At 43.3% G+C, this 24,998-nt stretch overlaps 1 protein-coding gene across 2 annotated transcripts in view; it reads left to right on the top strand.

Moving 5' to 3' along the window:
- Nucleotides 1-4,878: 4,878 nt before the first annotated feature.
- Nucleotides 4,879-24,998, top strand: part of MMP16 (matrix metallopeptidase 16) — a 180,010-nt gene continuing 159,890 nt past the window's right edge. For both annotated transcript variants that reach the window (XM_083623336.1, XM_083623335.1), the window contains exon 1: nt 4,879-5,704. In XM_083623336.1, the coding sequence (XP_083479462.1) occupies nt 5,573-5,704 (132 nt within the window). In that variant the 5' untranslated portion in view covers nt 4,879-5,572. The remainder of the gene's footprint in view (nt 5,705-24,998) is intronic.

Raw genomic sequence — 24,998 nt, 5'->3', positions numbered from 1 at the left:
GCACCTATTCCCTGCATTTTGCATTGTAAATCCCACCTCTGTTCCCTGGTAGCAACTTTGAACAGACCAGTATTTGACTGTTCAGAGGGCTCACAATTACAGCTCCTGTGCAATTATGCAGAAAGTCTAGTGTGCAGCTAGGGCAGAAAAGTCTTTAATATACTTTCCATAGCATTTATTTCTTTCCTTTCAAAACTGGATTACTTGCCAAATAGTTCAGATGACTTCTTCCAAGAATGGCTATCTGATCTGCTTGAAGGAATAAAAATGTCAGTGCCAAAAGGGTAAGAAAAAGCTGACTCAGAAACTGCTTACTACTGCGTCTGATGGCATACACCAGGGAAAGGGAACCTGTGGCCCTCCAATTGTTGCAAGACTCCAACTCCCATCAGCCCCAGCTAGTACAGTATGATCAATGGCCAGGAATGATGGGAGTTGGAGTCCAACAAGATTTCAAGGGAGCAGATTCCTTATCCCTGGTCTTTATTTGGAAACTGATCCAGCAGCCTGGAAAGCATGTTGCCTTTTTGTGACCTAAATATTATGGTAAGGTTGCAAAAGCTACTATGTATACACCATACCAGGCCTTGTTTTTTTATCTCCTAGGAATGCAAGTGACTCCCTGGGCTGCATTGTACTGGACACACCCAGTGAACATGAGTATCACTATGTTTCACTCTTCCATCATGACTTCCCCTCTCCCTGCTGCTAATGTCCGACCTTCTCTTTGTGAATTTAAAATGCTAGACATGAGCAGTACAGAATAGTTGTTTTTCTAGCTCCAACTTTGATCACGAGAGCAATAGCTAGGACCTATCTTGGTCACTCCCCTCATTCCATGTTGCATGATTTTGATGAATGATCCCAAACATTGCTTCCTTTCACCTTCTGTTCCTGCATCCCGAATGGGCCATCCCACGTTTCCATTTGACTTCCTGGAATAATTATATCAATATTGTTGCACACACCCCAATCTCTGAGTGGTGAGAAGCTTTGGGGGTTCCTGCAGCTATGCAAGGCTCGATTTCCTTGGCATGAAGGTCAATGGAGATTGTGGTGCCTTTAGGATATATGTTTTATTTACACGTATATGCAAACTGAACATAGCATGGAAGGGCTCACAGCATTAACATCCCAACAGATCTTACCTCCCCCATTAGGTTACCAGGAGATCTCCAAATGATAGTTTTGGTTCCAGCACAGAGCAAAACAAGCCTCCGTGTCTTCAGTTTCTAGCATCAGCAAAAATTCACTCCCATAGGCCTCCTTGGCCTAATGCTCTCCATCCTAGGATGAAGTGGCATTCACCCAGGTGAGCTGTTAAAAGACCCACCTATTTGTCTATATAGCAAGAAGGCAACCCTTTTGGACAAGTAAATGGCAGTACTTAATGGGCCAACTAAGGTCATTATAAAGGGATTGGTCTGACTGGTTCCATAGTTTCTTTTACTAGATTCTAAACATCACTGGATACAGAATTACAGGGCTGGAAGGACCACACCAATATCATCCATCCCAAACCTATAGCAATATTATCATAAACTACAGACGATCCGCTTTTTGACATTGTCTTATCATTGATTCTGAATTGGACCTGACTACACATGTTTCTTCTCCAAGGGATCCTGCCAAAGAAAGCAGCATTCTCAGTCATGACATCCCTACAAACTTCAGTCTGGTGCATTTTGGATCATTTCATGGAACGGAACATTTTGTTTCCACAGTGGACATTTAGTGTATTCTCTGGATATAACCAAATGAAGGAGGATAAATCTGCTTCAAGTTGTGATCATGTTCACTGAAAATATTTGTAATGTTATTTTTTCATGAAAAAGTGAAAAAAACAAAATCACTCAAAACTCAGCAGACATTGTAGTAGATATAACTTCAGTTTAAATATGAAATATGAAAGACATGCATATCTCCCTCTAGTGTGGAAGAACCTCACAATTCTATAACTTTATATAGGCCAGACATATCTATTCAAGATAGTGATGTCATTAAAGGCTTCATTTAAAAAAAATGAGAAGCAGGAAATGCACAATTGTGTTTAAAAAATGAGAATTATTTTTTTTGGTAAAATGCGAAATTTTAATTTTTTTTGTAAAAAAACCCACAAACCTCTTTGTATGGTGACCCCAAATCACCAACCTCCATTTTATCACCTTTGAAATAATATGTGGGACTGACTTAGTGTGTGAACTGAGCGTAACGGAAATATTTTTGATTGCCATAGCAACAAAATATCTTGGTGGGGAAGAGAGCACTCTGCTGAACACATGTAAAGCAACAAGGTTACACAGACTTTAGGCCTCCAGCATCCGATCCTACCGATACAAAATATGAAGAACTGATTGTTTTGTACAGATGGGTCAATAAAGCTGAAACACTTGTGCGCCTGACATATTACTTTGTTGCTCTTTGCCATGGGCACAGGTACTATCAAGTAAAGCGAATGACTTACTACCAGGAAAAAGGTTTGTTAAAAATTTAGAACTTCTGGGTCAAAAACACTCCATGTGCATGTTCTCAAGTTATATCACCTGTGCCATTTTCCCTTTAAAAAATGGAAAAAGAGATGAATGAGGCCAGGGGGCCTCTAATAAATTGTATAGGGAAAAGGTTCCAATTCTATAAAGTGCCCTTAAAATGGCTTGTAAAATGTCCCTTAAAATGTATAACAGATATGGACATGTACCCTGGGATACGTATACTAGATCCCAGGGACATATTCTGCAAGAGGGGCCATTGCTCTGTGATACACAGATGCAAGCAGTTTTTTTTTTATTGCTACTTTGTACGCAGTTTTATTTCACCCAGTCGCGTATGAGACACTTGATGTCAGACTGAATCTGGAATCTTCATTGCCTTATTTCAGTAAATTTTGATACACAGGACTGGCTGAGGATTTGACTGCCAATCATTTTATGACAAGCACTTGTGCATCTGAAATATCTGTTAAATGCTATATTCTAGAATTCATCATTAATTAATATTAGAGATCATAAAAGATTGACAGTTGTACTGTACTGGCAAACAGAAATTGACCTCTATGGATGATATACTGGAAACTAAGGATAACAACCCAAGCTTTCGGTGGGTCTGACAAATCAATAGGTTAAATTCATTCACCGTTTTATCAGTTAGTATCACTGCTAAGTTCATATCATCATCCAAGACCTAGTCTCTTTCAAAATATTTATTTAAAAAAGCATATATCCTCTCTGTGAGGCTGAGCTCTCATAGGACCATCCCACATCATGGACCAGATTCTTAGTCCACTAAGAGGATGTGAGAATTGCATGTTTTATAGCAGCTCCAAAGCCCACAGCTCAATGTCCCCAGTATCCATGAAAATGAACCCTATGCGCATTCAGTGGAATTTGCAAGCATCTAGGGAAGAGGTAAGGGACATGGGTGGTGCTCTGGGTTAAACCACAGAGCCTAGGACTTGCCGATCAGAAGGTCGGCGGTTTGAATCCCCGCGACGGGGTGAGCTCCCGTTGCTCGGTCCCTGCTCCTGCCAACATAGCAGTTCGAAAGCACGTCAAAGTGCAAGTAGATAAAAAGTAGATACCTTCCAACGGGAAGGTAAATGGCGTTTCCGTGCGCTGCTCTGGTTCGCCAGAAGTGGCTTAGTCATGCTGGCCACATGACCCGGAAGCTGTATGCCGGCTCCCTTGGCCAGTAAAAGCGAGATGAGCGCCGCAACCCCAGAGTCGGTCACGACTGAATCTAATGGTCAGGGGTCCCTTTACCTTTATCTTTAGGGAAGAGGGTGGCCAGGGGAAGTCAGCAGATATAAGAACAATTCGTAAGCAGTGTGGAGAAGTGTGCCTGTTCCTTGTATCATCACATTCCAATGAAACAAAATGGAACAGCCTCACTTTACAATATGTGAAAGACACTCAATACCCTCCTTATTCCATCCAGGTAACCATCAGGGAGCAGCAGGTGAACCAATGAATCATCCCAGTCCAACCCTCATATGCAAAGTAGGATATAATATATTCAAAGCCTCTGCCCAGCCTTCCCTTGCAAACTTCCAAGAAAGGCAGTTCTACAACCTTAAGGCAGTTCCCCCCCATTGCTACACAGTGAAAGATTTAACCCTTTGCTTCTGCTCCAAAGCTGTGTGAATCATTGTTTTCTTTACAACGGTCACCCTTGTTTCCTACCTAAAACCTTGTTAACACGTCCCCATTCCCTGCCTGAAGCAACCTGAGCGTTTACTGAGAAATAAAGTCAAGGGGAGTTTAACGCCGTTGAGCGCAACCCCCGCCTTTTGTCTCTGCTAAGATCAAGGCAACTCACGCCCTTTCATCTTCCCCTCTTTGCTTCTTTAAGAGATGATTCCACCACCTTCCTAACTCCCTCGTCCCTTAGTCCTGACAACGTTGTCGTCCTCAAACTCTGCTTCCCGAAATCCAAAACAGGGATGTTGTTGTTGGAATATTCATACATATTATTGGGGGGCGGAGTGTTAGAGACCTTACCTGCCGTGTTTGTGTGACAAAAAGAGAAGAGCCTAAACAAAGGTGTGACTTTGCGACTCAATCAGAAGATTCCCCTTTTTTTTACACGGAAAAAAAAAAGGAAAATAGCGGACGTCTCTTAACTCCCATTGTGTGGACTGAAGCACAAAGGCGTCTCACTCTGGGGAGTGGGTGTTTCTTCCAAACCCCCTCCCCCCCTTCAGCGGCCCATTTCCTTTGCGATCCCATTCATTCCTCCACCCAGCCCTACAAGGAACCTCCTCCCTGCCTCTCCCCACCAAACCCCGTCCAGGGCTGGCCTTGGCCGGAACCGAGGCGGCAGATATCCACGCAGGCGCCGGCGGACCCCTCATCCCCTCCTTTCCCCCCCGGAGGAGCCTGGGGAGGGCGGTCCCCTCTCAGGTCCGCGCGAGGAAGAAGAGGAGGAGGAGGAGGGGGAAGGAGAGGAGGAGTTATGTAGATGACGGATGAACGTTTCTGGAGTGGCGGGGCGAGCCGAGAGGCATAAGCGCAGCCGGGGAAGCGGAGCACGGGCGGCCAGGCAGCCGAGGAGGCCTTGGCGAGCCGGAGGAGGGGCCGGAGCTCGAGGAGGCGGAGGCGGAGGCGGAGGCAGGCGGTTGCTGTGCAAACGAGGCGCCTCGCCGGAGCCGCAGCTGCACTTGGACGCCGCGTTCCCTCCCGGACGGGACGAGCGAGGAGGAGGAGGATGTGGAAGAGCTGACCGAGCTCGATGCCGCCGCGCCGCGTCCTGGACTGAAGGGTCTCCTCTCCCCTCCTCCTCCTCCTCCTCCTCCTCCTGCTACCTCTGGAGGTGAACCTGCGTCGAGCTGTTCCTCCTCGACAGCGCGGGGGGAATCTCTTCCCCTCCCCTCTTCTCCCCTTTGAGAGAGAGAAAAAAACCCACCCGAGTGTGCGTGTTCTGTTTTTGTTTTGGCTGTTCGGAAGGGGAGAGAGAGAGAAGAGGGAGAAGGAGGTGGAGGAGGAGGAGGAAGGCAGCGAAGGCAAGGAGCGCGCGTTCTCTCTCTCTCTCCCGCTCGCCCGCCGTCTCTGCCTTCTCCATTGAAGCACAGTTCACTATGATCTTACTCGCCTTCAGCACTGCAAGCCGGGGGGATTTCGTGCATCATTCCAGGGTGTTTTTCTTGCAAGCCTTGCTTTGGATTTTATGGGCTACTGGGTGCAGAGCGGAGCAGTATTTCAATGTAGAGGTAAGATCTATGCACATCTATGTCTCTCTCTGTGTGTGTTTCCTCTCTTTTCTGGGTTGCTTCTTGCATTCATTCAACGTGCAGAAATAAATAAATAAAATAAAAAATAATAGGGTGTAGGAGAAATCCCAAACCTCCCCAGCAGTCGCTTCTGCGAGCGCAGCCAGGACGCTTTTCCTTCCTGCAGCCAACAGAGTTTCCCGTTTCTGGTGAGCCGCCTCTTGGTCTCAGGATCCCTTGATGCCCAGGACGGCGGAAAGCCACGATGCTGGGCTCCGGGGGATTCACCATTGCGCCCTGGCATTACTCTCCCTCCCCTACTTTAAAAAGAGATCGGGGTGGTGGTGAAGTGGACCTCTCCAAAACGCTCATGCATCCATACGTGACGGGTGGTAGGTTAAAAGTAGAATGGGGGTTTAAGTTGGGGAGGGGGCATGAATTTATATTGCTAAGATCAGGGCGTTGTTGTTTAAATGAAAGTGGAGAGGGAAAAAGGCATTCAGTGAACAGGACAAGGTTTCTTTTGTCACTTTGAAACGTTTCTGTGGACTTTTGCTCCAGGGGCTGCTGTAATGGCTAAACGGATGTCCCCTCAGGCAGCTGCAAACGGGGCGGTGAAGGGAGGCGGGCGTTGTTAAGAGGTGGAGAGGAACTTTGTGAAGTTAGTTAAAATGTGAGAAGGTGAACAGCATCTGGAGAGGATCTGCTCTGGGTTCACAGCTAGACTTCAGCTGGGATCCACACCCTACTACGCCCCCAGTTTTTAGCCTCAGCCCAATGTATAGACACTGGATCTGGCTTTTGCAGCATAAACCCTGTACATGTCTACTCAGCAGTAATGCCTATTGAGTTCGGTGGGGCTTGCCTGCACTTAACGTGTGTATAGAGTCACAGCCTAAGTGTGGTTGATTATTAAGTGTGCAGCATTTTCTCAGCTTTTGTCCTTTTCTCATATGCTTCGCACCATAATGTCTGTCCATCTGTCTGTCAAATCAGCCCCAGTTTGTCCCTTATGCTATCATCCTTATGCATGGCCTCCTTTCATCTTGCTCACCCACTGCTGCTGGTTCAGGAGTTGAAAGAGACCACACAAACCATAACAACTCGCCTTCCTGTATGAGACTTGATCTGTCTTACTGATTACACACCTGCAGCTCAATCCTTTGCTGACCCCAGTGCTTCTTCAGACCCAAAGTGTCTCTTACTCGTGCACATTTGAAATTTTCTTCCACACAAACTCCTGTTCTTCTGGCTCTCAGGATCTCAAGCCTTTCTCTGGATGTGTCCCCCCCTTTTTTTTAGCCACAAGAGGAGACTCTCTTTAGTCTGACCACACAAGACTCACATTTTCTGTGTATGTCAATAATATAATTTGTCTTTCTCTTCTAAGGTTACTTGTCTATGACTGAATTTCCCAAACCTGGTCACATTTATCTATTATTTCAGGGCTAACCTGGCTATTCTGTCTTGGCTATATTTCATTTTGGCTTCCTCCCACAACCCTGTATTGCCAACTCTTTTCCCCGATGTCTTGTCATACGGCTAGGCTGAAAGGTGTGAGCAATGCCTGACACCCTTTGGCCTAATTCTGGTTATGGCTCTTGGAGCTGACTGTGGCGGGAGTGCCACTTAGCAAAACTCATTCTGCTCTCGAGAACATCCTTTATTCCCCTCTTTACGCTCATTCTTCCAATGAGAAGTGGAGGAGACTGCCAAGGGGAAGGGGGGAAAAGCCACCCAATAGCATCATGCCTAGATAGTGCCACATGCAGGGAGTCAGGTAGGCTTTCCAGCTCCAGGAGCATTTCCTCCTGCCACAGCTAGTTGCTGTGCCAGCTGCCTACTCTGCAGGACAGCAGCAGATGGTGCTAGGACATGAGGAGTGAGAGGATAGTTTAGGGAATCTAGGAAGACACCAGTAAGTAGCAAGGGGGAGAAACTAGACTTGCATGGAGCAGTGAAGTACGGAGGGAAAACTATGAATGAAGAAAAGTTGGAGAAGTGGGTTTAGTGTTTTCCTGCTTCCTGATACAATGTTTCATAGTCGTGCTTCAGAGCCAGTGTATAATTGGAAGGTCATGTGTGAAAGTGTGAAATTCTATATTTATATCTATATCTATATCTGTATCTAAACATACTGTATATAAAATTGTCCAGTAGCACCTTAGAGACAAACTAATTTTGTTCTAGGTATAAGCTTTCATGTGCATGCACACTTCTTCAGATACACACGAAAGCTTATACCTAGAACAAACTCTAAGGAGCTACTGGACAATATATGTATATTTCAACTGCGTCAGACCAACACAGCTACCTACCTGAATCTGTGAAATTCAAGAGTTCGATTTTGTTCAACAAAGAACCCTCTCCTTTTTTCTTTTTTGCCTCTGGCCACCTGAAAAAGAGAGGTGTGGAGAGGGTGTGTATTCAGTTCTTACTTCTGGCTCTGCCTACAGTTAGCAGCCATGCCCTCCTAGTAGACATTAGCCACCACCGCTCTGTTCTGTAGGCCATTTCGAAAGCTAAAGTGGAATAATCCAGGCATAGAAGGATCTTTGCCATTCCTGGAGGCTAGCACACTTGGTTGTCTGGGGAGCAGGTGGCTGGGATTTCTCTGGTCCTGGAATAAATCTCTTGAGAGCAAAGCGCGGTGTCCTGCCTTATCGTCTTCTGCCTCCTTGAGATCAGCATGGTCTCTGCTACCAGGCTGAAGGGAAATTAATTTACATTTATCTCTCAGTAAGGCTGAGAGCTTTTCAAGTGCCATTTGTTGTTGTAAAAAAAAAAAACACCCTGGAGTAGCCGGAGCCACAATGCAGAGGGAACGTGAGGCTAAGGAAGGACTTGGCAGCATTTAGGTGACTCTGTGCCATGGATTTCTCTGTGTCAGCACCAGACCCATAAAACACTTGCACAGGACAATAAATCACGGAGAACCCATCCCTACTTGAGCACAGCAAATTCTGTTCCAGGAGCAATTTAAACAAACATAGAAGTGAGGGGGCTGCTGTAGACCAGAGTCCATTGTAATGGATTTATGGAGGCTAAGTTCACATGGTTGGTAGCATAGGAAATGGAATTTAATTTCACTAGGGCCACTTCAACATGGATCTGTGTTATTTATATTGTTGTTTGGTCATTCTTGTAGCATTAAAACAAATACTGAAAGGAGGGCGCGTACACACACACTCACCACCTGTTGCACATACAGACATGGTTTATGGTGAATATCTGTTTTTGTAAACACTGGGTTCTACCCAGCTAGGTTTTAATCAGAGTAGACCGACTGAAGGTAGTTTCTGCACATGCTGTAGTGGGAAGCGAGGGGCAGATGGGGCTCTTCAACCTGGGAAGGTAGTCCATCTAGGAGAAGGAAAACTTTGCTCCCAAACCTCCATTGCCTTGCGGGGTATCTTCGGGAGATGAAAATGCTAAGAGAGTAAACCCTACAGAATGGAGTCCCTCAGACAGTTGGGTGGCCACTTGTGCTCCTCCTTCAGGCAACTCCTGCAGCCATCTGGTGCCAAACATATGGCTATGCTTTCCTTTGGACCACATCAGTGAGGCTGAGAGGGGGGTCTTGTCATCTGGGCAGCCCAGGACCTCCATACACACTGCCCAGGCTTGTGCCCCAGGGAGGTCATTTAGGTGTTGTTAACACAGCTATTTGACTTCACCCCTGGAGGCGCACCCCATTGTCTCTTGAGGCAGATGAATGCCAACAAGACTGATTGAAGTTAGTGATTGAAGTCATGGTGATTATTTTCAATGGGTCTACTCTGAGTAGAACTAACATTGGCTATAACCCTTAGGCTGCAGTTCTATACTTACATTGGATCAAGCACCATTGAACTCAGTGTGCCTTACCTTTGAGTAGACGAGTATAACATGACACAATTACTTGGTTTTAGCAGGAGGCTTCCAACCATGTACTCTCCATACCTGATCTGGAAATGGCTGATTCTTCTGGTTTCCATCTCGTATTTTAGTGATATTTTTCTAGAATTACTGGAGCTCAGATTACTATGTGTATGTGTATATGCTTTTCTTTGTATGTCCTGTTGGAGTTGCAGCTTCAAATTCTGCTAGGTGAGAGCTCTAAAAATGTCAGTATTCAGTATCATCAAATAATTGTTGACATTGTTAAGGGGGTAGTCCTCAGTGATGTGGTTGTGACCAGGGGCATAGGAAGGGGGTGCGGGCTATGTGTCCCACCCTGGGTGTCACCCCTGAGGGGGTGACAAAATGACACACTGTGGGGGGCGGCACTTACCACGGGGTCTGGCCTGCAGCGTGCCCAAGCCACGCATCTCTCTTGGGAGTGACACAGTGCTCAGGGCCCCACAATGCCCAAAATGGCAGCATGGGGCTTGTGTCCTCCAGGCGGACTCCATGGGTACCTCACCGCGGCACCCTCATGGGCGGATCACCACGGCGCGCCCATGGGCAGTTCGTCCCACCCCTGCCACTTCGGGTGCCGGAGCAGTTAGGTCCACCCCTGGTTGTGACACATACTTCTGTATTGTTAGTCACATAAAAAGGCTATGGAATAGACAATGTGAAATCCTGTTCAGTAAAGCGATAAACACTGGCAGTTCAGAACTTGGTATACAGAATTGGCAGTCTTGGCCATGACCGCAATTTATCATTTTAAATGATAAACTAATTAATCTGCATGTTATGTAGGGCTGTGCCATTGATTTAAGAGCTTTAGATTCATCTGTTCATTTGATTGTGTGCAGAAATCTGCTGTCTCTGAAATGAATGAGGATTTGGTTTGGGGGCACACAACAATACGTGTGAAAGCAGGCTCTTGAACTGGGGGCATCATGCTTAATTGTTACTCTTGAATACTCTGTGTCCTGATTTGGTTGGTTGAATGGATGGTTAACGCCATCGCAAAGAGTCAAGTCATCCTTGAATGTTTGTTACACTCGAGTTTGTTCAACGATTGGGCTTAAGAGTCAATTTTACAGGGTAGATTGTGTTAGTCTGCTGCCGCAGAGCAAATCTAGAGTACTATGGCAACATAAAAAGTAATTCATAGTAGCATGAAATCGGCAAGGAAGGAGTAGCTACCAGTGTGGCAGTGTGGGTGGCTTCCCAGTGCTGAGGTTGCTGCCAGTAGACTGAGAGGGGAAAGTTGGCATGGCACAGTAGCATTGGATTGGCTCTGCTGCTGAGCCTGTGCTATGCCAACCTCCCTGCTGCCTCACCCCTCTCCTGCTTAGTTACGGGCAGCAACTTCCATGTTGGGAAGCCAGATAAGCAACCCCACTCCACTGACTGCTGCAAGGAAGAACTTGCCTCATCAGAAGGATGTAGTGAACAGGGAGGATATAGGTCAAAGTCAACTACCTGACTGATGCCAGCCAGAGCATTGGGAGGCAGACCACTCTCTAACAGTGGCATAATAGCCAGGTTGAGGAAGGGAGATTATTAAATGAGAAGACTCTCGTGTTCTTCTAACCAGCTTTAGTGAGGGTGGAAATACCACATTATTCTACTTATTTGATGATACCTAGTTATTTATTTAATATATCTCTTCCTTGATGGAAACCTTGAACTGGTTTGCATAAAATAAAATAAAAACCTCTTGAAGATGGCACTTGTTACACATTTTTAGAATAGGAGATAATGTAAGGACAAAAGAGGAAGAAGAAGAAGCCTAGTCATGGTTCTCCCAGCATGGTTCCCCTGTGTGCTCTGAGGCTGGTGGGTTGTGTGGCAAAATCATGTTTGCTCTTTTTTTGCTACAGAAAGGAGTTGTGGGTCCATTAGAAAATGCGGATGCTGCTGTTAACATGCATGATATATGGTGCAACAACAAATTGCAGTGCCGTGAAACATGGGGGCAGGCAATGACTTGGACTGCAGTGTCCATAGATCAGTATTTCATGTTCTTCTGTAGATTTGGCAACCTGAACTTGCTTGTAATCCCTAATAATAAATAAGAGACTTTAGGAGCATGGGCAGGGTTTGGCTATTGCACATTTCCAGCAGTGGGAGAAGAGAACTACTGGCAGAGAAACTGCCATGTCAAGTTACTGCCATTTTGCTTTTCTTACAACCTGTTGGCTACAGTGAGAGGCGTGCCATTTTTGTGGGAATGCCAAGGAAGTGAAAGGACTTTGGGTGTAATGTGTCAACACCCACCTCTCCTATTCCCCTTCCATATCTTATTATCCTGCTACTCATCCAGAGGAACATCTGTGCTGGTGGAGTTTTTTTTACTGACATGTGGGCTTGCAGTGATATAAGTGTCATTCCACCATCATCCTGCCTTCTCTGCCAGCAGAGCAGCACATAAACTCTCAGCCAACTTCTTGGTGAGGCTTGGATTACACATTTATCAAGTTAAAAATAGATGATGGGAAGTTTAATTCCAGAGCCTTGCAAATCTACAAAAGTTATTAGCCCATCTGTCACCTTGACTTATCATTCATTTTTGAAATTAAGAAATAGCCCCCGTCCCCCAAATTTCATAAAATTTCAAAGCCTAGTTGTCTGGAGGTAATTCTTATCAGAGTTGATCAGATGTGTTGCTATTTTCTAGCCCAGTGTTTGCTCCCCGGTTTATCACAGTTGCATGAAAGTCAAAATTCCATAGAATCCTCATAAATCTATATCATTATAATTAGATGTGCTGGTGTCAACCCCTATAGGAGTCAATATTAACTGAAAATCCGGTAGTTGCTGAGAGGTCACATCCTTAACTTTCTGTGTATGCAGTGACACCTACTTTTAATTAAACATGGTTAGGATTGAGAGCTTTGCTTCCATTTCCCACCACAATGTTATTTCTGTTGTTCCGCCTTGCATATACATCATTGGTAAATACTTAGGAGCAATCCAGTGAGATTTTCAAAGCAAGCCTTGCTTTTCTACAAGCAGTTCCTTAAGTGACTTTAAACTTCCCCTTTTAATAATCGTGGCAGTTTAATTGCTTATTATGGAACATAACACAGTGGAATCAAAACCTCTGAGAAATGCTGTCAAAAATGTAGAATTTTCTTCCCCGTGGCAAACAGTGGCTGCAAACTTCCTTGTTTTTCACTGCTAACAGACTTCACAATTAATGGTCTGCTGTTACTGAATTGCTACACATGACCTTTCTAGGTTTCTGCATTTATCTAACACCCTGATCCCTATGCATATTTACCAATAAATTATCTGTGTCAATTTTAAAATTGAAGTTTTTTCCAAGTAAAGTATGTTAAAGCACATTTAGCTGGAAGTAAGTCTCACTGAACTAAAAGGGACTTAATTCCAAGTAAAAGTCTGAAAGCTATGTGTGCGCTTTTGAGCCACTATTTCTGTTAGGAATAAGTATGGAGAAATTGGGTTAGCAACACCCCTCTTCACTTTTTGGTGTGTTATTATTAGGACGTTGGGGTGCTGAAGTATTCTAATGAGAGCTTATTAAAAACCATCCCAGGAAACTCAAAAGAAGAAGTGAAGAATATCCTGTTTCTTATGAATTTTGGAGCATATTAACTGTCTTCATGTTGCTCTTCTTCATGCATTCCACCCTGAGATGGTAGTAATGCCTGTTAGAAGGAACTGTGCTCATTATTGGACCTATTCTCAAATTGTGAAGTTGAAGCTGGTTTCCAAAATGATTGGAAATGGTTTCTTGATTCTGGTCCTGCAACATTGTTCTTCTTGACCAGGGGCTCAACTCTCGCTATCCATGATCTAGTCAAGTTTGCACAGCGTAGTTGCACAGTGTAAAGAAGTACTTTCTTTTCTCTGTCCTGAACTGTCCAACATTTAGCTTTCTTTGTTGGCTGTCCATGAATTGTACTGGTATAAAAGAAGGAAGGAGCTTTTCTCTGACCACTTTCCCACACCATACAAAATTTTATGTGTCTTCTATCGTGTCTCCTCTTATTTGCTTTTCTCTAAAGTAAAAAGCCCCAAACTTTTCTCCTAAGGGACTTAGGAACAAGTTAAAAAGTATAGGTCCCTATACAGATCATTGGGGAACTCCCCTTCCTCACAGCTCTCCATTTGGAGAACTGTTCACCTATTCCTACTCTGTGTTTCCTTTTGCAATGTCTCTTATTCCATGACTGCTCAGACTACTCAGACTTTGGTGAGATAATTTGTTGAAAGCTTTTTGAAATTCCAAGTATGCTATGTCAACCGAATCACTTATGTTGATATGCTTGTTGACACCCTTAAAGAACCCTAATAGGTATCTTGTCAAAAGTGTTTTGAAAGCCTAAGTATATGATGTCAACTGGATCAACCTTATCTATATACTTGTTGACACTGCTGAGTGAGATGAAGGAACCGACCTGGACCCTGTGATCGTCATCATATTTGGGGCCAGGAGGTAAGCTGTTCTTCAGGTCTGTTGGCTGTCCTGGGGGTTTGGCCTTCCTCATAACAACTTTGGCATATAAGGCCAAATAAGTCACAGTTGGAGGGGAGGTTGTAGGCCTCTGGCTGCCCCTTGAAGAGAATGGGGTATCCCATTAAAGGGATCCTGGAGGGGACACTCCTATCTGGATGCCCAGTTGGGGCTAGGGCCATAGCACTCCTCCAAAGGCAAGTTTGGGGTGTCTTACCAATTTGATGTATGTCATAGTACTTCCTTGCCATTGACTCAGACTCATGGAAATCTTCCAGCAGGCAGACTTCCTCATGGAAATCCTCATGGAAATCTTCCAGCAGGCAGGCTGGATGAACCAGGTTCAGGGCTGTCTCAAGCATATGCGGCGCCGGGATGCAAAGATCTGCCCGGCATCCCCCCTCCCGGTTGCCCAGTCCCAGGTACGCAGGAGGGCAGAGCTGGCCGGCTGCCTCAGCGTCTCGCTGGCTCAGTTGCCCCTGAACTCGTGGTGCAGAGCCACCCGCAGCAGAAGAGCCCACTGTGACACTCCAACCGATGGGCGGCCTCTTCTCTAGACTCAACTCTTGGGCTCTGGACTCTCGGCCTGGCGCCCCTGAGAGCCCGGCACCCGGGTGCCCTGCACCTCTAGTGCCTATGGGTAAGACAGCCCTGACCAGGTTACGCCCAGTGCCTAAGTCTAAGCCATCTGTAATCAGTACAGTTGTGGCCTAATTTGAAACAAAGATCATTGTCACGAGAGGCTATTCAGATACATGCATGGTCTGGGGTTGGGGGCTCACAGCACGTGGGTCTGCAACTATCTTTTTGCAAAAATGTAGACCTTTGATAACATCTCCAGACAACATTACTTTAGGAAAATTTACATTAAAAAATACTGTACAGCCCCCACCCCCAATAACATATGTTCACTGGGTGGCTCATAAGAAATAATTGTGCCAAGAGCTTTATCTTTTGAATGGAGGTTGTATGCTATTTTGATGGTGTTTATTTCACTTCTTTGGTTGCTTGGCAACCATTCACACCACACTGCTGCTTATTGTCATTCGTTGTAAGCATATTTTAACATACTGGTGATGGTATTTAAGGATTCCCATCTTCAAAGAATTCACATTTAGCATTAATGCTAGTAGTAACATTTAGAACTGCTACTTCACTAATTATGTAGTAATGATTTCTGTGTTTATGCTAAATCATTTCTTTGTTTGTTTCTAGACCTTGGCTGAGTTTTAGTGATGGATAATATGACAGGTGTATGTATACCTTAAGACTTAATTTCTTCATCCATATAGTCAAGTATTCCTCCAAGCATTGGGGAAGAGCTTTGGCTCAGAGTTGGAGCTCAGTCTTTATGTACAGAAAGTCCCAAGTTAAATCCCTAGCAACTCTATGTAGGGCTGGGATTGGCAAAAAACAAAAACGAAAAACACCATTTGTGAAGGGTCACTACCTGTCAGTATAGACAGTGCTGACCTAGATTGATCCCCAACAGTCTGACACAGCATAAGAGAGCTTCCTATGCAATCCAAAAACAGATGGGCCCTTCAAAGATTTGAAATCTTTTTTTCATTCTCAAGGTTTCTGAGGGTTTCAGTGCAGAAGAGGCACTTGGCAAAATCTGCTTGCTGCTACTGCAAGTGAGAGGAGTTTGGAACTGATTTTGACACGAGAATTACTGTTAAAGTACAAAATTGTTTCTTTCTTTTTAACTGCTACAGTAGTTGTGTCGCTAAACCACATGTTACCATTTGATTCCCAAGAGAAGTCTGAACCATTGTGCTCCTGCTCAGGGGAAAAGGCAATGCTGGTTTTTCTAAAGGACTTGCTTGTGAGCTGTTTTCTAGCATGGATTTAATATATCTATCTGTATATATATCTGTCCTGATTTAGACCGGTATGGGTAGGTTGCTTTTGGTTTCTGGTCTGAAGCCATGTAGGAGGAGGAGGAAAGGGGGCATTCATGAAGCGCCTGCAGTTCTGATATTGGTCTTGAAAGGAAATAAAGGTAAAAAAGCAAATAGGAAACTTAGTTCACTGCTGTTTCACACACAGCAAAAACCAAAGCCCTTCTGTAATTATTCATATCTACAGTGCACCCATTTCATGCTACATCAAATGGGAAGGTTCTCAGTAGGAATAGAAAATCTGTCAATTTTGGTTTCTCATTTTCCTTCAGTTCACATTTCTGGATTTGCTTTTTTAAAAAGTCATCATGACAATTCATCAGCATTTTTGTGTGAATTTGTCCTAATATACACATTTTGTATGCAGTTTTGCCCAATGTCTGTATTTTTGCAAAGCAATTATCTATAATATTATACACTTTGCCCTGGTATATGCATTTTGTACACATTACTTAGTAGGAGAACAGTATTGCAATATTCAGAGAAAAGTGAATTCCAAAAGATGGCTGTGTTTGGGTTTGTGCATTGCTTTAGATTAGAATGTTTGCCTTGAAAACTGAAGTGACTTTCTCATCCATCCCTAGCTCACAACACAATGCTATGAATATTTACTGAGAAGTGCTCAGTAGCTCTTACTTCCAGGAAAGTCTGCATAGGATTGCCGCTTCAGTTGTTTGAGCAAGATCTTTTCAATTGTACAGTTTTTGTCAGATCTAATTTTTAGGTACAAAATGAAATACTGTTTGGTGTTCTTCATAGTTGAGAACCCCTCATTGGTTACTAGGCTCTGAAAAGAGCAGCTGAGAAGGTTGGAGAATACAGTAAGTCCACAACTTGTGCACATTTTAACTTGCACACATTGGGTTTTACACACTTGGCAAGGAAAAAAGTGAAAAATAAAAAAGGGGATGGAAAGGGAGGAGGTGTCGCAGAAAAAAAAGACTGTCACCATCCCACCCACCATTGCACCCAATGTTTGTTTTGTTTGTTTATTATTAATACGGCCAACAGCCAGCATACTATTGCAGCCAATGTGTTTTGACTATAGGTAACTCTTGCCTTAGGTGCTATTCCTGGAACATAACCCTCACGTAAGTTGCAGCCTTACTGCATATCAAAAGGATTGTGGAATAGTTGAGTGGTGCATCAGATGATGGGTTGGTCAGGTCAGTCCTGAGTAAAACCAAATCCATAGATCTATCCTGAATTTGGCGGGCACGGTATTTTTGTGCCGTCTCAGCAGAGCCTAACTCTGAGTTCTTGAAGATGGGACTTTTGTTCTGCATGTTTCTGACTCATTCTTTGACTCTTTCCCATCTTCTTTCTATTCCATTTTGAAGGATGCTAAACCACTGATTCTAGATGAATTCCAGGGAAATCCAGCTTCTTTGGATTAAGTCTTCAGTATTTTTATACCAGTCTTCTCCCTTCATGCAGAAGCAACTTCTAATAATTTTTGGTAAAGGGGAGGGGGGATTCAGCAGCAGAAAGCACTTTCTATATTTCCTTTGATCTTCCTTTGAGTCCTCCATCAGTACAAGGAAGGTACTTGCTGGAGATTTGGGCTATTACGATGAAGCTTTTCAGGGGGACAATTGTAAGGTCTTAATTGTTTTGAGCTTCATTAGCAAAGTAGCAGCACCCACAATAAAACCAAGTAGATCTGTTTTCTGAATATTTTGACAAATGTTTCTCTACTGACTAATTAATAAACTTTTCAGTTGTAATAAGAACTAATAACTTTTTAGCTTGGGGACTATTTGAGACTCTTTTTAGAAGAGCAGAGGAACTGACAGAGCATCCGAGGTCTATTATACTTTAATACATAAAGATTCAGTTTAGTAGATTCCTGTCTCTCATATCCAGATTTTTCAGTCCCTGAAAACACGAAGTAGCAGGTCATAGGCATCACTGTAATAAGGAATGTGTTCTAGAAGCAGTGCAGGAAATGCTGAAAGATGGGGAAGGCATCGTCGAAAAGCTGATCTAACTGGGGGAAATTCTTCTTGTCCTCACAGGTCATTAGCTGAGAGGCTATTCACAGAGAGGTCATCCGGCACAAACCTTCATGGAATAAAAGGCCATTCATGTCAGCGGAGGTTGTGCAGGAGAATTTCTCACTGGATTGCACCACTGACCTTTAAACATAGAACTGAAGGCTCCCATTTAGCATGAGATTCTTTCTGACCATCTCATTAGAACACAGCCATTCCTTGGTGTATCTCAACATGGATTGTGGTAATTGGGACTATAGCTGATGATCATCAGGTTTCTCAATTCTTCAATGAGTTACTCCCCTTGTTTAGGCTGTTTCAGGAATAGGATGTGGACTGTGGCAAGCAGAAACTGAATTTCCTCCCCTCATTCATATTCTGTTCCATTCTTCAGGCCCTACCGTTTCCCTCAGGCGTCCAATCTCCAGTTGACCTTTATAATGTATTCCCAACTTTTATTTTGGTGGGAGAGGGAGAGATGGCATGGAAGACAGAGACTTCATGCATTTGCTTCATTTCTAATATTAGCTACCTGTATCCAAAGCAGCTAATGTTTTTTTTTTGCTTAAAAACTGTGGTTGCAATGCTGCATCCAGTTACACATTTATACAACTATTGTTTTCCCCAAGTGTGGTTATGTTTGGTGAGCTGGATTTCTGCTATATATCAGGAATAGTTTGGTATCCCATGTGAGTGTTTGGTTTCTAATAAATTGTCAGCATATTTGCCAGGATTATTTAGGATCAGTGTCAAGAAGGAGGCCCATTTATTTTATCTATTTCTTTTATTAAAATATTTCTAAACTGCCCACTCGTAAAATATCACGGTGATGTACGGCAATGAACGCAGATATAACTGAACATAAAATACCATAACATCAATACAAAATAATTGTAAAAATGTCAGGCTAATCTTCGGGAAATTAGGCCTGTTGGCATGGAAAGGTCCTCAAGACAAATCTGAAAGTTAGTAATGAGGATGCCTGTCAAATCTCTGCTAGAAGAGTATTCCATGGTATAGACTGGTGACAGTGATGGCTGGTGTCCATTGGGACTGGTGGGGCAAAAGGCATGGAACCCAACGCAGATGGAGCCAGAGACAAAGACAGATGGAGTCATCACATTCCACTTCTGCCCCCATCCTCCTCCCTGCTGAGTTCTACAAGGGCAAAACTGAGACTAAGGAGGAGGAAGCTGGCAGCCAGGGCCACTCCCTGGACTGGATGTAAGTAAGAAGGTAGGCAGATGGGAACTGGCTGAGGTCAGACTGAAGTTGGTGGGCAGTTCCCCATTTGCCCTGTTGGACCAACTTCCACTGACCAAGAACATCAAAGGCCCAGCTTCTAATTGAGGTGCGTTGTGCATCTGTAATGCAGGGGACGACTAATAGCACTCCAAAGGGTGTAAGGGCTCAGTCATTATTTTTATTTTTTTCTTTCAACTGAAACAAGATGCCCTATGTACTTAAAGCCATTCAAGCTGCTAACAAACCATGGAATGAATCCCAGGGTATTAGAACCCTGATTGTGAAGAACAACTCTGGTTGAGGCAGCAGCATGTAATTTTTGTTATTAGCCTGAAAAACAAATGCTGATTCTCTCTGCAATACTCATCACAGTTATCTGGAATTCTTCTTTGGCAATCACTCGTAGCCAAGTAAGATTGTCTTCCAGAAACACTGTTTTAACAATAAGTCCATTAGTGACTGTGGAAGCCAATTCTGCACCCACACGTCCTTCCACAGTGGGGACATGGGTTTCTGGGTGAGAGTTGATCACGGTGTGGATTTGCCAAGTGTGCTTTCCTCCTAGCACGTTTCTCCCTTGCATCCTGAATTCAAGTGTCTTCAAAGTCCATGACACCTTTGGTAAAGGCTGTTCTCCAACTGGAGCGCTTGCAGGCCAGTGTTTCCCAGTTGTCGGTGTTTATACTACATTTTTTTTAAGATTTGCCTTGAGAGAGTCTTTAAACCTCTTTTTTTGACCACCAGCAGCATGTTTTCCATTTTTAATTTTGGAATAGAGTAGTTGCTTTGGAAGACAATCATCAGGCATCCGCACAACATGACCAGTCCAACAAAGTTGATGTTGAAGAATCATTGCTTCAACACTGGTGATCTTTGCTTTTTCCAGTGCTCTGATATTAGTTCACCTGTCTTCCCAAGTGATGTGTAAATTTTTTTGGAGGCACCGTTGATGGAATCTTTTGAGGAGCTGGAGATGGCGTTTATAAGTGGTCCATGTTTCACAAGCATATAGTAAGGTTGGTAGTACAATAGCTTTGTAAACAAGCATTTTGGTTTCCCTGCAAATGTCCCAGTCCTCAAACACTCTGCACTTCAGTTGGGAGAAAGCTGCACTCGCAGAGAAAAAGAAGAAGAAGAGTTTGGATTTGATATTCTGCTTTATCACTACCCGAAGGAGTCTCAGAGCGGCTAACATTCTCCTTTCCCTTCCTCCCCCACAACAAACACTCTGTGAGCTGAGTGGGGTTAAGAGACTTCAAAGAAGTATGACTAGCCCAAGGTCACCCAGCAGCTGCAAGTGGAGGAGCGGAGATGCGAACCCGGTTCCCCAGATTACAAGTCTACCGCTCTTAACCACTACACCATACTGGCTCTCAGGCAATGCTGGATTTTGGCATCAATGTTGGCCCTTGTAGAAAGATAACTGCCTAGGTAGGAGAAGTGATCGACATTTTCCAACGATACACCATTGAGTTGGATTTGTGGTGCTGCAGAGGGGTCATTTTGTACTTGTTGGTGCAGCACTTTGGTGTTTTGGATGTTGAGTGATAGTCATCACAGTTATCTGGAATTATGTCCCACTGAAGGCAGAAGGACTTATTTCTGAGGAAACATGCTGAGGGTTGCACTGTATGGCAGTTTTTCCAGCTCTCTGATTGCAAAGTGACAAGCACATTTCACTGGTGTGTCTACAGAAGCGGTGTACTTGATATACTTAGCATAACACACTAAACCCTGATTTGGAGGTACATTTGGGATCTTAACCAGGGTAGAGGCAATAAGCCATGGTTAACATTAAAACATTCAAAAAGGTTCTTTACTAAAGCTAATATAAATACTTAAATGAAGGGATTCTTTTAGGCACAGTTATTAATTCCTGGCCACTCAATGACAGCCTCATCTCTGCTCCAGTCTGTTGTCTGCATCAAAATATTTTGCTTTGTTCTCCTTGTGCATTATTCCTGCTGCTATTAAAAGTTGCTGCTTTGAAAGGCCAAAGGGCTTCCTTTGAGTGCTGTTGCATGCTGTTTTTCAGAGGGCTGACTTTTAAAGACTACAATGGTATAATTTGCAAGACTTCTGGGGGTGGGGGGAAATTCAAAAGCTAAGCATCAACAAACTCAAAGCTTACCATCCTGTGGTGCATGCTAGTATTTGACACCACCATGTGAGGAGTAGAGGTTTGAGTCTGAAGAGCACTCTTTTCAACAGCCAGTAGGAACAAGAATAGGTGTATGCTGCAGAGATGATGTGCTTTATTCTCTCATTGAGCACGCCAACAACTCCTTTGATTTCTATATATTTGCCCATAATTTAGGTCATCCAAAATCTAGGTGCCTGGGGCATATTCAGCCCTTAACATCTCAGTGTGGGGAATTGCCACATGATCCTTATGGGTAGCAACGATTGCAGCTGAGCTCTGGCTGACTTCCTTTGCATGTCATAACCTATGGCTTACCACACGTGATTGAATTACTCCTGTTTTGCTCTATTCCACTCTTCCCAGCTCATGCTTGTGGAAAACAAACTCTGATCCCTGGATTAACATTACCTCTGAACCAGGATCATGGCTTGTTTTACTCCTGAATAGCTATGATCTGTAGTCACAGTTTGTTCTTGGCTTACTGATCTTGCTTGATTGGAGCAAAATAAATCATGACCTCTGGTTTGGGCATAATACTAAGGCAGAGATTGTGGTTTATTTCCACCCCCAGCAGGAACTGGGAGGTGCAATAAAATAGCCCAGAAATAAAACCCAGTCAGGCCTGTCGCTTGGCATTTATTAATGCCTTATTCTATCCTTGCAGGACTGTTTTTCTGTTTTGGTCAACCCTTTTCCTCCTGTAAACTTCATTCTAGCCTTGTGTGAACAATTTTTGTCAGTATCACACATCCTGTCTGACCTTGTAAAGGGGAATACGTTGTGTGGAAAAATATTCAACGGTCTTTTTGAAATTGAGATGAATGTTCAGTTTCTTTCTTGTTCATTAGATCAGTAATGTGCAAGAAATGTAAATATGCCTCTGAAGTCTGAATCTCTTCATGAACTTGCTTGGTCTTTTCTGCACTTGATAAGTGCTTTGCAATCAAGGGCATTTAAAAGTGTTTCTGATTTTCTTTTGTTATACTGAGGACAGAAGGGTTGGGGCTAAAATTTTATGCACCATCCTTTGTTCCCATTTGTAATTACATTCATTGCCTTTTTATTGCTAATGCTTCACTATACATCCTTATTTTCCTACTGCATTATTAAAAATCCTGACAGATATGTGTAATGTGTCAGTGCTAATAACCAGCAAATAAAAACTCTTGTCTGAATTTTCAAGGCATACACAGCTGGGTATAAGCATATCTCTCTGTTTCGGTTCCTCAGTCTATCATTCTTAAGTTCAGTTCTCCTCATTTCCACACCAATTTACCATGAAAATTCATCTGCATTTTGATCCAGATTTCTCCTAATAGACATATTTGTGTACATTTTTGCAAAACAGTTTCTTCTCAAAATAATGCAACTTTTAAATGTTGTTATAGCATGTTTATGAACCCTTTACTCCAGTATATGTAATAGTATCTGGCTGGAAAACTGCATTGCAAAATTTGGAGAAATGTGAATTTCTAAGGATGGCTGTGTTTCAGTTCTTGCATTGTTTTGGAAAGTGACAATTAGGTTGGTTCATCTTGACATCCAAACTGAATAAAATTCCTCTCCTATCCCAATGCTCAGACTTCTGCCCACTCAAAGAGGCAATGTCCTGGTTCCCTTTTGCTGATACTATAGTGGTTTTCTATTTAACCTTTGCTTTCTTGGCCCTGTTCCAACTGCCCCAAATGTTTGCTCCTGGAAAGGAAAAGTAGAGGGAGAATTTTGAGTATGCAGACTTAAGGGGTCAGTAATGCCCCTTCGGAGTCTAGGTTTGGCCTACAGGTGACCAGGTAGTTCTCTTTGTTCCTGCACTATCATTGACTACAACTCGCGAGGATGGTTTAATGAAAACTCATGCTGCTGAAATAATGGTGTTTTAAGTGAGGTTGTCTTTCCCCATTTCGAGAAATAAGGGTCTGACATGATTTTGCTTGAGAGAAAAATGGTTTGAACAGAACCATCTTCTGCCAGTAATAACCGTGTAGTGCCTTATATTTTATTTATGTTTACTTACATTTCTATCTTGCTTTCAGACTGAAAGTCTTAATAGGGCCATTGGAACATCCTCCATTGAGGGCCAAGCTTGAAGTGATGCTGGAGATCAGTGAGCACTATCATAGTGGGCTTTTTAAAAAAGAGTTAATAATCTATTCCACCCCTCCCCAAGATGAGATCAGGATCTTTGTGCTGGGGGAATGATCATTTTCTGCACAACCTTATGCATATCTACCCAGTGCAACTCTATGCATATCTACCCACTGCATTTATTGCTGCTTACTCCTAGGTAAGTTCATATAGCACAGCAGCCTTACTCCCTTACTCCAGCTACTTAACTTTTTCAAATCTACCCTCCAAAGCTGCAAACAGCAGCTTTGGAGGAATTTTTTAAGACAGATTTTGTATCAATTGAGTTTGTTGATGCTTCCATTTGTTTTGGCAAATTTTAGTGCTGGAGGTATAACATTCTGTGTCAATGAGACTAAAACAATAAAGAGAAAAACTTCAGTTGGCTGCCCTGTTTCAAGATTCTCCTGAGCGCTGCTTCCCAAGAGTAAATATTATATGTGAGAATACCTTTCTCATAGGAGTTGTGTGACTCTGATCCTGTAGGCTCTTATTATCAAACACACATATATGTTTTGCCACGGACATTGAGGGTTCCCCATTGCATATACCCTTTTTAACACCTGCTAAAAACTCTCACGGTTAGACAAGCCAACCAGACGTAAATATTAATACTGCTGGTTTTTTTACACTGAATTTTTCAAAATTTATTTTAAACTTTGGTAATTTTGAAGAGCTTAGGAATTTGGAGAAAGCTTCTGATTAGAAGGCTTTACAGTGATGATTATGACAACACGTAGCATTTATAGAGAACTTGCTGATTTGTTTATTTTCACAGTGTTTTGTAAAGCGCTGTAAATCTTACCATGAGGTAATTCAGTGTATTATCTCTATTATTGATCATGGGGAGGGATGTGAGGCTGATGCCTTACCTAAAGCCTTTTTTGGGAATGCCAGCAATTGATTTATTAGAAGCGGCAATGGGATAAGGACAAATGGACGATCTTAGACAAAAGAGCTTTCCAGCCCAGGAGTCCAAATCTGGGGACGGATGGACCCTTTCTTATACCATGGCTAAAGGAGAAGTTTGCGTATCATGCAAAGCTAGAAGGGTTTTGTCAATGCCACTGGCCAGCATTAACTGTTGGCATCAGATGTCATTATGTATGTACCATAGATACAGTAGGTAAAATGTAATAGTAGAGTGCAGAGAGCCAATTCTAATTTTCAGTGACTGAAAATAATTAAGAACTTGTGCTTAATAATAAGGCTGCAGGGAGATCCCATCTCTGTGCAGCGGTCAGTGCATTTGTACCAAAGGTCCCAGCTTCTGTCATCTGCTTACTAGTGCTATAGGGTAGTGTGATTGAAACTGCTTATTAGCATCTCGAAAAAAAGTACAGAAATATTGGCTTAATTTCTTAAAGACAGCCGCTGCCTATGTACTTGAGTTTTTCTTTATAAGGGCGGTAGAGGTTGTCAAGAGATGCCTGGAAAGCAATTTCATGTAAAGAAAATGATATCTCGCTTGAGGGGAAGAAAGACTGTAGGGTAAAAAGTTAAGTTGTAGTTTAATCAACCATGA

Source organism: Podarcis filfolensis (genome assembly GCF_964270895.1).
Source record: "Podarcis filfolensis genome assembly, chromosome: 7".
NCBI classification, from domain to species: Eukaryota; Metazoa; Chordata; class Lepidosauria; order Squamata; family Lacertidae; genus Podarcis; species Podarcis filfolensis.
Note: the sequence above shows the minus strand (reverse complement) of the source record. Positions and strands in the feature narration are given on the sequence as shown.